Genomic DNA, 11,440 nt, shown 5'->3' with positions numbered 1-11,440 from the left:
GTTTGTGTTTGTGTTCACGACAGTTTTCATTTTTAATTGTGTGCATTATAAATATATAAAAGTCATACAATCAGTAAGTTACTTTTTAAATAAACACGTAAATCGGCTTGTTGTTGTTGTTATGAGGGCGTGCTGATCTCTCCCAGTCTCCTCAGAAGTCCGTCCAGTGTCTCCTGGTTCTGTGATTTCTCCTCCAGCAGCTCGTAGCGCAGGCTGGAGATGTCCTGCTTGATCTCCTTCAGTTCTCCTGGAATCACAGCAGACACACAAGAAACTTACGGACCACGAAGCATCCAGAGGAAGAGAGTCATGAACCAAGAGAGTCGTGTTTTTACCTTCAGTGATTTCATCGCTCTCTCGGTCTGTCTGTGCTTTGATGATGTAACGTTTGATCAGTCGCTTCATGATCTTCTGCAGTCAGTGACGCAAACATGGAGAAGTCTCATTAATCACCGTTTCAGCACATGACAAATATGAAAACTGTCAAACATAAAGAATCTTCTCACACACCTGGTACCTGCTCGGCCCGGGAGAAGAACCATATCCTGAATGATTTCTGTCTCCAAGCTAAAAAATAAAGAGGTGATTTTTGTGATTTCAGTCTGAGATTGAGACTGCAGTGCAGCAGAGAGACCACAGGAGGGCGCTGTGTCACCTGGTTGAGCTGTGTCTCTGTCTTGTCCTCCTGGTGTCCTCTCACAAGGTGCAGCAGCACAGACTTGACGCACGTCACCAGACTCAGCGTGGATTTAGGACTGGGAACCAGGTTAAAGGGCACGGGCAGCGTCCGTCCCTCCTCAAAGTACGAGAACCACAGTTTGGCTCGGGCAAACTTCCATTCCACGTCAGCGTCGTCCTGAAGAGACAGAAACAGGTGAGACGGACACCTTTAGTTGAAAAACTCCCACAGTGCATTTCACCTAACACTGAAGGAGGAGGAGCTTAGTACACATGGAACATCCATGTTTTATGATTCTTACACACTGCACCTTTAAACCTGGATTTATTCGGGTGTAGAGTGGAAACAATTAATCCATCAATCGATTATTAATCGATTACTAAATTAATTGATAACTATTTTGATAATCAATTAATCGGTTCAAAGCTTTTTTCATGATCAAAACAAAGTTTCTGATGGTTTCAGCTTCTTAAATGTGAGTATTTTCTTCATTTCTTTGCTCTGGAGAACAAAGAAATCATTAAAAGTCAATCATTTTGGTTTGGGAACATCATCATGTCCAGGTTTTCTGACATTTTATGGACCAAACGATGAATCGGTTAATTGAGAAAATAATCGATAGATTCATCGATTATGAAAATAATCGTCTGTTGCAGCTCTGGTCAGGTGACGTCAGAGATGATGACACTCACACACACACACACACACACTGAGTTTACGTCTTCATTTATTATTATTTAAAAAACAATACATGACGTCCGACTCGCCTCGATCTCTTGGAAGGAGCTGTTGATCATGGCGATGAGCATGTTGAGCAGCACTATCACCATGGTAACGTTGTAGACGCCGTACAGGACGTAACCGATGTTCTCGATGAACTTGTGTCCGTTGTTGATGACGACAGATCTGACCTCAGAGAGGCCAAATATCGCCCAGAACAACGTCTTAAAACTCTCCTCCAGGCTGCACACAGGCGAGGACATGGAGGGGAGACAGACAGACAGACAGGCAGGCAGGAAGAGAGACAGACAAGTTATTTTTGAGTTCAGACAAACATTTATCATCATCATGAAGATTCTCTGTGTGAGTTTATAGATTTAAGATTAAAGTAAAAATGCTACTACAAGCAGTCAGTGTGAATCTGAGGGTTCAGACGACCCAGGCCAGTGTTTGAGGCCTTCGTCATCCAGACTTCAAATGGATTTGTTTCTGAATCATAAAAGTCACAGAACACAGAGACAGGAGCTTGTGTTGTGAGAGGCTGAAAACAGGATTTAAATGATGCAGAGTGAGGAACAAAGGTCAGAGGTCTCACTCACGTGGTGAAGGCGTCGTTCTGCTTGGCTCCCAGATAATACGAGTACAGGTTAAACATGCCGATCATGAACGCCAGGAAGACCAAGATGAAAATGACCATGAACTTAAAGATGTCTTTGACCGTCCGCCCTAAAGAGATCTGCAGCGGACCGAAGCTCTCGTTGGCCGGGAGGATGTAAGCGATCCGAGAGAAGCTGAGCACCACCGCCACGGCGTACAGACCTTCTGACACCAGCTGAGGGTCAGAGGGCAGCCAGTGGATCCGTGCTGCACACACAGGTCACACAGGTCATTTTCATCCTTCTACAGATGCTTCATGGAACATAAACGTGTGTCGGGGCGACGCTCACCCAGCGTGAAGTAGTGAATCTCGGGCGGCAGCGTGACGTTCACCAGCGTGGTGTAGTGTGAGTGCACGTAAGTCTGAGCTACGTCTGCGTGACGCAGGGCGGAGAAGCGGCAGCAGAAGGAGGCGAGGAAGATCGCCAACATCCCAAAGTCCAAGAAGTTCCACGGCTCCACCAGGTACTCTCCAGGTCCCTGACTCCAGATCTCCTTCACCTCAGCCCAGATCATCCCTGCAGCAGCACAGCAGCTCGAGATTCTAATGACCTCTGTGTAAAGTGTAGGTTTTAACATCATCATCATCATCATCATCAGTTCCTCACCAATCACCCATGAGATGATGAGGATCTCCATCCAGGTGAAAGGAGTGGTGGTGGAGCGGTGGAGCAGCAGCGGCTCACTCTTGAACTTTGACCCCGGCTGTTGATGGTGGGTCATGTTTGCCAACAGCGTGGTTCCGCCAAAGCGGTCGGCGGCGTTGAGGATGAGGAGGCCGAGGAAGATGGTGAAGGACGAGGCGTGAGCCACAAACTTCATGAAGGGGCTACGCATCACCTTCCCCACCTGAGACAGGAAGAGGAAACAGCTGCAGGAAAACAGGAAGTGGTTGAAAATCAGCGTGCGATTGTGACGGTGAGTGATTATACTCGGCCACACGGAGCGATCCAGTACGCCGCCGCCAGACCAGGAAGTCCTACAGCTACGGCCAGAACCACCAGCAGTTTGACGGCTGTGGTCTGTTGTCTGAGACCCGGAAGATTCTCGTACCAGATACTGAGCAACTGCTGCTGACAGTTAGGATGAGCCACAAACTGAGGAGGACACACACACACACGCACACGCACGCACGCACACACAGACACAAGACACACAGACAGACACACACGGAGACACACAGACACACACACAGACACACACAAACAACAGTTCACTGTTAGATCTTAACTTTGTTTGTGTCCAAATATTCGTCTATAAATAAAGTTTTCTGTCACTACATCTCACCTGTCACAGTCACCTGACCCCGCCCCACTCTGCCTGCAGAGACACGCCCCCAAACCCACACCACTCACCTGTGATCACAGCTGATCTTCATCTGCAGTCTGACCTCTTTATAAACTGTCTGTCTCAAACCTGTCTGTCTGTCGGTCCCTGACCTGTCTGTCTGTCTCTCTGTCCCTGACCTGTCTGTCTGTTGGTCCCTGACATGTCTGTCTGTCCCTGACCTGTCTGTCTGTCTCTATCTGACCTGTCTGTCCCTGAGCTGTCTGTCTGTCTCTGACCTGTCTGTGTGTCCCTGACCTGTCTGTCTGTCTCTGACCTGTCTGTGTGTCCCTGACCTGTTGGTCCATGACCTGTCTGTCTGTTTGTCTCTGACCTGTCTGTCTATCTCTCTGACCTGTCTGTTTGTCTCTGACCTGACCTGTCTGTGTGTCACTGACCTGTCTGTCTGTCTCTAACCTGTCTGTGTGTCCCTGACCTGTCTGTTTGTCTCTGACCTGTCTGTCCGTCTCTCTGACCTGTCTGTTTGTCTCTGACCTGTCTGTTTGTCTGTCTCTGACCTGACTGTCTGTCCCTGACCTGTCTGTCTCTGACCTGTCTGTTTGTCTCTGACCTGACTGTCTGTCCCTGACCTGTCTGTCCGTGACCTGTCTGTCCTCTGCCTGAACCCTGGACATCACCTCAGCCTTCTGTCCTGGACCACGTCTCTGCCTCAGTGTCTCTGGTTTGTGTCTGGTGAGTTTTTTGTCTCTGCAAACACCTGCGGATCTCTGTCTCTCACCTGTCTCACACCTGCTGATTTGTCTCTCTGTCGACGAGGGACTTCACTAACCTGTCTCACACCTGTTTCTGTCTGTGTTCTCTTCAAACACACATCATGACCTCATCATCATGTCTGAATCCCCAGGGTTGTGCGTGTGTGTGTGTGTGTGTGCGTGCCTGATTTCCCCTCGGTCATACACGTTGTGTGTGAGCTCTCTGACCTTCTTCAGTTCATATTTGATGGCCAGTTTGAGTCGTGTGAGTGACGGCCTACTGGGCAGATCATCGCTGTCCTCAGACTCAGGTTCTCCGCTCAGAATGGCCTCCACCTCCTCTGTGCTGCGACACAGATCCAGGAGACCCACCACGTAGTCCTTACACTGAGAGGACAGGAGACAGTAGTCGTTCTGCAGGGACACATGAGAGACACATGAGGGACACATGCATGTTTGACATGTGAGGATCATTTCCTGCCTCTATGAAATAATGATCATCCTCTTCATCCTCATCCTCTTCCTCTCTCAGCGTCACATAAACCAGTTTCCTTTTTTACATTTAATTTGACAGTGATGAAGATCTGCATCAGCTGTGAGACGTGTGTGTGTGTGTGTGTGTGTTTATATTTGGGTCAAACCAACAGTGTCATCAGTGTGTGCAGGATTCTGACCCTCGTCTCTCTGCTTCCTCTCTGAAGGCTAATAAAATGCTGTTTACTGGTTGTCGGGGACATGATGAACGCTCTGTGTCTGTGATGATGGGATGTTCTCAGGTCATGAGCAGCAGCAGCAGCAGCAGCAGCAGGATGTTCACAGTAAAAACTGAACAATGTTTGCACCTTAAACTCTTTCTCGATGTTGGCCAGCATGGCCAGTTCACTGCTGAGCTCCAGCGCAGCCAGGACCGGGTCTTCGTTGAAGAGGGACAGGTACGCAGGACTGGCCAGGCCTCTGTACGCGTTGATCCTGGAGCGTGAGTGACTGAAGGAGTCAAACTGCTGCTGGTAGTTACAGGAGTCACAGCTGCAGAAGTAATCGTGAGGAGGATCGATGCGAGCGCCTTTACTCAGCAGCGTGTGAAGGATCTCGTACTCCTGACAGTGAGCTGCCAGAATGACTGGAGTCACGTCATGAGAGAATCTGTGAGGGACAACATCAGCATCATCAGGACCAGGTTTAAGGTTCATGAGCTCAGTTATGAACAGATACCAGCGGCGCGGGTGTGTTAACAATGACGTGATTGTGATGATTGCTCTTTTTTTTAAAAAAAAGTCTCACCTCGTTCCGTCCTCATCGTAAGCAAAGAAGTCGTCCAGTATGTCCACCTGAGCAGGACTCGCTGTGAGACGATGAGCGTCTCTGAACGCAGGGTGACCCAACAGAGCCTCTGTGATCCGGACATAACCTTTACCTGCAACACACACACACACAGATTCATCTTGCGGGCCTGACTGGACCCTCTGATGGGCCAGTTCTGGTCCAGGGACCATAGGTTTGACAGCCCTGCTTTAAAGGAGGATGTCACATGATCTTTGTTTGTGGTTGAAACTGTAAAAACAGCCACGTCACCAGTGATTATCTGATGATGTAAACATCTTACTGATGGCTAACAGGAGGGCGTCGCCCACTCTGGCCAGGTCCGCCCTCCCCAGCAGCAGCTCCGTCACCTCCAGATGCTCATTGGCCACGGCCAGCTGCAGTGCATTCTGGCCCATGTAGTCCACGGCGTTGACGTTCAGGTTGGACACATGCAGCAGCATGCGCCGCACCTCTGGGATGTTTCCGTACTCGGCCGCCTCCAGGAAACGCTGCTCCACCTCCGTCAGGCTGACGGGGGGCGTGGAAAACATGTAGGCGGGGCCACGGAGAGCCTGGCGACGCTTGACTGCACTGATACGAGCCAGGAGCTGACGCTCTGAGCTGCTGTGACTGACAGACACACACACAAGAGACACACAAGAGACACACACACACAAGAGACACACAAGAGACACACACACACAAGAGACACACAAGAGACACACACACATGAGACACACAAGAAACACACACACAAGAGACACACACACACAAGAGACACACACAAGAGACCCACACACAAGAGACACACACAAGAGACACACACACAAGAGAAACACAAGAGACACACAAGAGACACACACACAAGAGACACACAAGAGACACACAAGAGACACACATTAATATATAATGACAACATGATGTGTATGTCCTCCTGAAACAAACACAGCAGAACCAAGCAGTTGTACAGCAGTTTGTGTATAAAGTACTTTAAAGTCATACTTAAAGAGTAAAAGTACAAGTATGTGACCAGAAAATGACTTTGGTAGAAGTTGAGGTCACTTTTTATAATATAACTTAAGTAAAAGTCTTAAAGTTTATGACATTTACGGCACTTAAGTATCAAAAGTCATTTTCTGATATAAAATGATGTACTTGGATGGATTGACACAACCTTCCATTTGTCTTTCAACTGGAAGGTTGCGGGTTAGATTCCTGGCTCTGCTCGTCTATATGTGTCCTTGAGCAAAGACACTTAAGCCCATGTTGCAGCGTGTGAATGTGTCCCTGACAGCTTAGACCAGGAGGGGGTTGGGCTATGCAAATGTGATGATACTGTCTCTGTCAATTTTTGAGGCTACAATTCTCCCTAAACCAGTCTGAGGAGTGGCTACATTCAAATGGCCACATCTCTAAGATGGAACGCTGAGAAATCACTCTTTCAGAATCTGTAAATAACTCAAAGTGTTAATTTGTTTCATTACAACTCTGAACAATAATCAATATTTGACAAGAAAACCGCTTTAAAGGCTTTGTCATCTGTACCACGATGCACCAACGTTTGTCCTTAGACCACAAGTTTGGGTCAGGACTGAAAACAAAGTCTATTATATGAGTGAAAACTTCATCACTTCTATCAATCATCCAGTAATCCTAATGACAGAATCTTTTCTAATCATTAAATACAACAGAGTATTTAATGATTAATAATTAATGATTTACAGAGTAAATGTGACACGACGTTTAAAAGTTAAAAATGAAAATGAAATGTAGATCGTTATTTTGTCAGGGACTTAAAGCTTGAGTGACATTCTACCACATGGTGTTAATATGATTTATATGCATGTGGAATAAAGCAGAGACTTACCTGAGACATCGTCCAGGACAACAGTTCTCGTCTCCAAAGTCGTCAAACATCAGCAGGTTATCACGACTCCTGGCCCTCGGGCCGTTGGTATGAGTCACATGATGACTGTTGTGATAAAGAGTCTGTGGTCTGTGGTTCATCCTGGACGTGGTCAACAATGGACCGGTCCTCTTCATATGAACCAGGAATCAAGGCTCTGTGGAAGGACTCTGTCTCAGTCCTCGTCCCCCTCCCCCTTCCTTGAGAAAGAATGTGTCCTTATGGTCCCACTACACTTTGATTTAGATTGTAACGAGTCACTTCAACTCAAATCTCAGCAGCAGCATGTAAATCAGTCCAGATATTAATCTGCACCAACATCACAATCTGTGTGTGTGTGTGTGTGTGTACGTGTGTGTCTGCACGTGTGTGTACGTGTGTGTACGTGTGTGTCTGTGTGTGTGTGTGTACAGGAGTGAATGACGGCTGATGAACAGCAGATCAGATTCCCCAGGGTCTAAATTCCCAGTAGACTTCACTTCCTGTGTGTTCTTACTTTTTGTCCACTGTGGGAAAACAACGTCCTGCTCTGCACACACACACACACACACACACACACACACACACACACACACACGGTATGGACAGTCAAAGAGAGGATCAGATAAAGATCAGGCAGTCTTCAGTGAACGTTGCCTTTTAAGGACCTGAGAGCAGAAGCAGACTCTCTGGTCACTGCAGGTGTAACAGAGTCACGTCTGAGGTGACGATGGTCGAGAGGAAACAGTGTAATCTCTCGCTTTCTCACACACACACACACACACACAGTGTAATCTGTGATAAATGTTTCTGTTAAGACTTTGTTCTTCCACAGAACAGAACACGACTGAGACAGTGAAGTAAACACTGTCAACTCAAACATACACACACACACTGACGGGCAGTGACTCTCTCTCTGTGTGTGTGTGTGTGTGTGTGTGTGTGTGTACACCTGGTATTCCTTGTGTTGTAAGGACCTAAGTCTGTTGACACACTCACATCATGAGGACTCGTCTTGTTTATGGAGACAAAAATCAAGCCATCACTTAAATCACGTACATTTTAAGGTGAAGAGGTCAGAGGTCAGGGTTAGGGCACAAGTAAGTAAGGTTAACGTTAAAGTAAGTCTACAGGAAATGAGTGCAAGTCAATACAATGTCCTCTGAAGTCATGGAAGTCACCTCTGCCTGTCTGTCTGTCTGTCTGTCTGTCTGGTAATACTGTACGACTTCTATATGCACTTTGTTAATGAGACATACTGATGAGCCTCCTAAAGTGTCCTCACAGCTTCAGAGCTTCAGAGCTTCAGAGCTTCAGAGCCTCAGAGCATCAGAGCCTCAGAGCTTCAGAGCTTCAGAGCTTCAGAGCCTCAGAGCATCAGAGCCTCAGAGACTCAGCGCTTCAGAGCGTCAGAGCGTCAGAGACTCAGAGTTTCAGAGACTCAGAGACTCAGAGCTTCAGAGACTCAGAGCTTCAGAGCCTTCAGAGTGTGATGTGTGCTGTGTTAACTTTCTTATGTTTATACAGAAATCAGCGTTTATTGTTTTTTAAGGAGCTTCTTGTTGAGAGAATCAAAAGAATTCAGCCTGACTGTTTGTTCACAGCACCATCTGCTGGTGAAGGCTGGTATCAGCTGCTGCTTCACATCATATTTACATGTTTACACACTTCAGATTGTTTCCTCACATGAGAGACATTTGTGTGTGATTATAATAATTGAGTTGAATTCTGTGTCTGCTTATTGTGAGCAGTAACAATAATAATATGACTGTAATAATAATCATGAGTGTCAGACTGGAAGTGAGAGCTGCACTGAAGTTTCCCAGATGGAAAAATTCCTCTGAGTTCCAACTACAAATGAAAGCTGCCAATATTCTGCTTTTTCACTTTGATGCTTTCAGTCCAGACTGGAACGAGGACATTTGAATATTTTAAACTTCATGGTTTGCAGGAAGATTTGGAACATTGTTAGAGGACTTATTATGGTCTGTCACATGAGAGGTTTGAGATTCTTGTGACTCAGAAACAATGACAGTTACACAAAAGCAACATTTCTGTTTAGTTTTATTAAAACTTTATGGTTCAGTACTGACTCTGTCCTCTCTATGTCCTCTCTGTCCTCAGTTATTGGTTGTAATCCTCCTGATCTTCATGGTGACAGACTTGATGGCGTGAGGGACACCGTTCTGTCTCCACGTGTCCCACAGGATGTGTGTCCTCTGCCCTGGGCTCTGGTCTGCGTCCTCTGGAGAGCCGTTGAGGTTTGCCAGACCACACTGGTTGAACCACCAGCCAGTGTGGTTGTACTGGGCGCTGCAGCTCTCCACCGTGCGGCTCCCAAACGAGCAGGAAGGGTTGCAGCCGTCGTTGTCCACATCTGAGGCGCTGAACGGAGCCGTGTCCTGGTTCTGCTCCTGCTCGTAGCCACGGAACGCGTCACCTGCACAGAGACGGACGTTCACACAGGAATCACGGAGCAGGCACTGTGAGTAAAACAGGTGAGTCAGGTGATTCAGTACCTGCACTTCCTGCATATCGACCCAGGTGCACACAGAAGAACTGAGTTTCATTGTCCAGGTGGAAATCATCGTATGATGCATAAGAGGTGACGTCAGTGTTCGAGGTCAGAGCTACGTGCAGCTGGAAGCGCGTGTCTTTCTGGTTTACAATGTAAAACATCTTCTTTAGACCCAACCAGTGTTCTCCTGCACACACACACACACACACACACACACACACACACATCAGACCCAACATCTTCAGACTGCTTCATGAGTAAAACATGCAAACGTCAAACCTGCTAGATTTCCAAATCCATCCACATAATCAGTCCATGGTCGTTTGAAGTCAGTGAGTCCATCAGTTCTCCTCTGCACCACCGTCCATCCTCCTCCCATGTAGTCCATCTCACAGAAGACCTGCAGGAGACACTTCTGTGTTTAACTCAGACTCAAACTCAAACCCAAACTCTGACTGAAACTCAAACTCAAACTCAAACTCTGACTGAAACTGAAACTCTGACTGAAACTCTGACTCAAACTCTGACTCAAACTCAAACTCAAACTCTGACAAACAAACATATCTCTCACCTCAAATGAAGAGTCCGTGTTCTCTGGGTGGACGATGTAAATACCACTGGGGATCTTTGGGACGACGGACATCAGAGTGTCTTTTATGTCACTACAGTCTCGTCCTGCTCAACAAACAAATATGACTTCATCAGAACCTTTAATAAAACATGTAAAGAGTGTGTGTGTGTGTGTGTGTGTGTGTGTGTGTTACCGTGGGACTGCACAGGTTTCACAGAGAACATCTCCGTGTTGCTCCTCTGAACCTCAGAGCTCAGCATCTGCACTTTGCTCATCAGCTCTGTGACCTGGACATGTGACACAACTGTGAGCCAAACAGCCAATCAGGAGCCCAGAACCTCTGTGTGAGTGACAGATGAAGACAGACGGACATCTGACCTGAGTGCTGAGGACGTCCAAGGCTCTCTGCTGCTCCTCCATCACATCCCTCATCAACTTCCTGGTGCTGCGTCCAAACGTCAGCAGAGACTGCTGCAGCTGACCTGACACACACACACACACACACACACACACACACACAATGAATGGATTAATGCATGAACAGATGATGATGATGATGATGGTGACAGGATGATGAAGATAAATTACCACAGACTGAATGTTTCTCGTCTCGCAGCAGCTTGACAGTGATGTCACATGGTATAGAGCAAGTGTCCCGACCCTGACCTTTGACCCCTGCAGCAGGTGTGTGACCTTTGACAGGAGCTTCAGAGAAATCCTCGTGAATGTTTTCTGACTGTTGATGACGAGAGTTGCTGCGTCCAGTGTCCTGAGAACAAGAAGAGGAGCGACGGGTAAATATGAATATGAATATGAATATGAATATAAATGTGAATATGAATACAAATATAGATATAAATAAATATATAAATATAAATAAAGATATACATATAAATATGAATATGAATACAAATATAGATATAAATAAGATATAAATATAAACATGAATATAAACATGAATATGAATACAAATAAAAATATAGATATAAATATAAATATACATATACATATACATATAAAGATGAATATGAATATACATATAAACATGAATATGAATACAAATATAAAT

The 11,440-nt window shown here is 46.4% G+C and overlaps 2 protein-coding genes across 3 annotated transcripts in view; both read right to left on the bottom strand.

Annotated features, from left to right (window-relative positions):
- Positions 1–18: 18 nt before the first annotated feature.
- On the bottom strand, positions 19–7,711 carry trpc6a (transient receptor potential cation channel, subfamily C, member 6a). 2 transcript variants are annotated; one of them, XM_058627530.1, is made up of 14 exons: positions 7,265–7,711; positions 5,699–6,027; positions 5,377–5,509; positions 4,938–5,238; positions 4,324–4,509; positions 2,989–3,153; positions 2,665–2,905; positions 2,347–2,610; positions 1,999–2,263; positions 1,447–1,642; positions 656–856; positions 511–567; positions 336–411; positions 19–247 (listed from the first exon to the last, which is right to left on the bottom strand). In XM_058627530.1, the coding sequence occupies exons 1-14, from the start codon at positions 7,438–7,440 to the stop codon at positions 120–122; spliced, it is 2,718 nt and encodes a 905-aa protein (XP_058483513.1). In that variant the 5' UTR covers positions 7,441–7,711; the 3' UTR covers positions 19–119. The 2 variants fall into 2 exon arrangements, with proteins under 2 accessions (XP_058483513.1, XP_058483514.1); XM_058627531.1 differs by having other exon boundaries at positions 2,347–2,574.
- A 1,618-nt stretch (positions 7,712–9,329) lies between these two features.
- The window catches only part of angptl5 (angiopoietin-like 5), a 3,650-nt gene continuing 1,539 nt past the window's right edge, over positions 9,330–11,440 (bottom strand). The window contains exons 2-8 of the mRNA XM_058627691.1: positions 10,960–11,140; positions 10,750–10,853; positions 10,565–10,658; positions 10,372–10,475; positions 10,080–10,200; positions 9,802–9,987; positions 9,330–9,722 (exon numbers count right to left, since the gene is read on the bottom strand). Coding sequence (XP_058483674.1) covers positions 9,403–9,722; positions 9,802–9,987; positions 10,080–10,200; positions 10,372–10,475; positions 10,565–10,658; positions 10,750–10,853; positions 10,960–11,140 — 1,110 coding nt within the window. The 3' untranslated portion in view covers positions 9,330–9,402. The remainder of the gene's footprint in view (positions 9,723–9,801; positions 9,988–10,079; positions 10,201–10,371; positions 10,476–10,564; positions 10,659–10,749; positions 10,854–10,959; positions 11,141–11,440) is intronic.

Source organism: Solea solea, chromosome 4, assembly GCF_958295425.1.
Source record: "Solea solea chromosome 4, fSolSol10.1, whole genome shotgun sequence".
Taxonomy (NCBI): domain Eukaryota; kingdom Metazoa; phylum Chordata; class Actinopteri; order Pleuronectiformes; family Soleidae; genus Solea; species Solea solea.
Note: the sequence above shows the minus strand (reverse complement) of the source record. Positions and strands in the feature narration are given on the sequence as shown.

Excerpts from the sequence above, each read along its gene's own strand:
- trpc6a (XM_058627530.1), bottom strand. The coding sequence starts at position 7,440 with ATGAAGAGGACCGGTCCATTGTTGACCACGTCCAGGATGAACCACAGA. Across the intron at positions 4,510-4,937 it reads ACATCGAGAAAGAGTTTAAG|AACGACTACTGTCTCCTGTC; the intron begins GTGCAAACATTG and ends GTGTCCCTGCAG. Across the intron at positions 2,906-2,988 it reads GGATCGCTCCGTGTGGCCGA|GTGGGGAAGGTGATGCGTAG; the intron begins GTATAATCACTC and ends TTCCTGTCTCAG.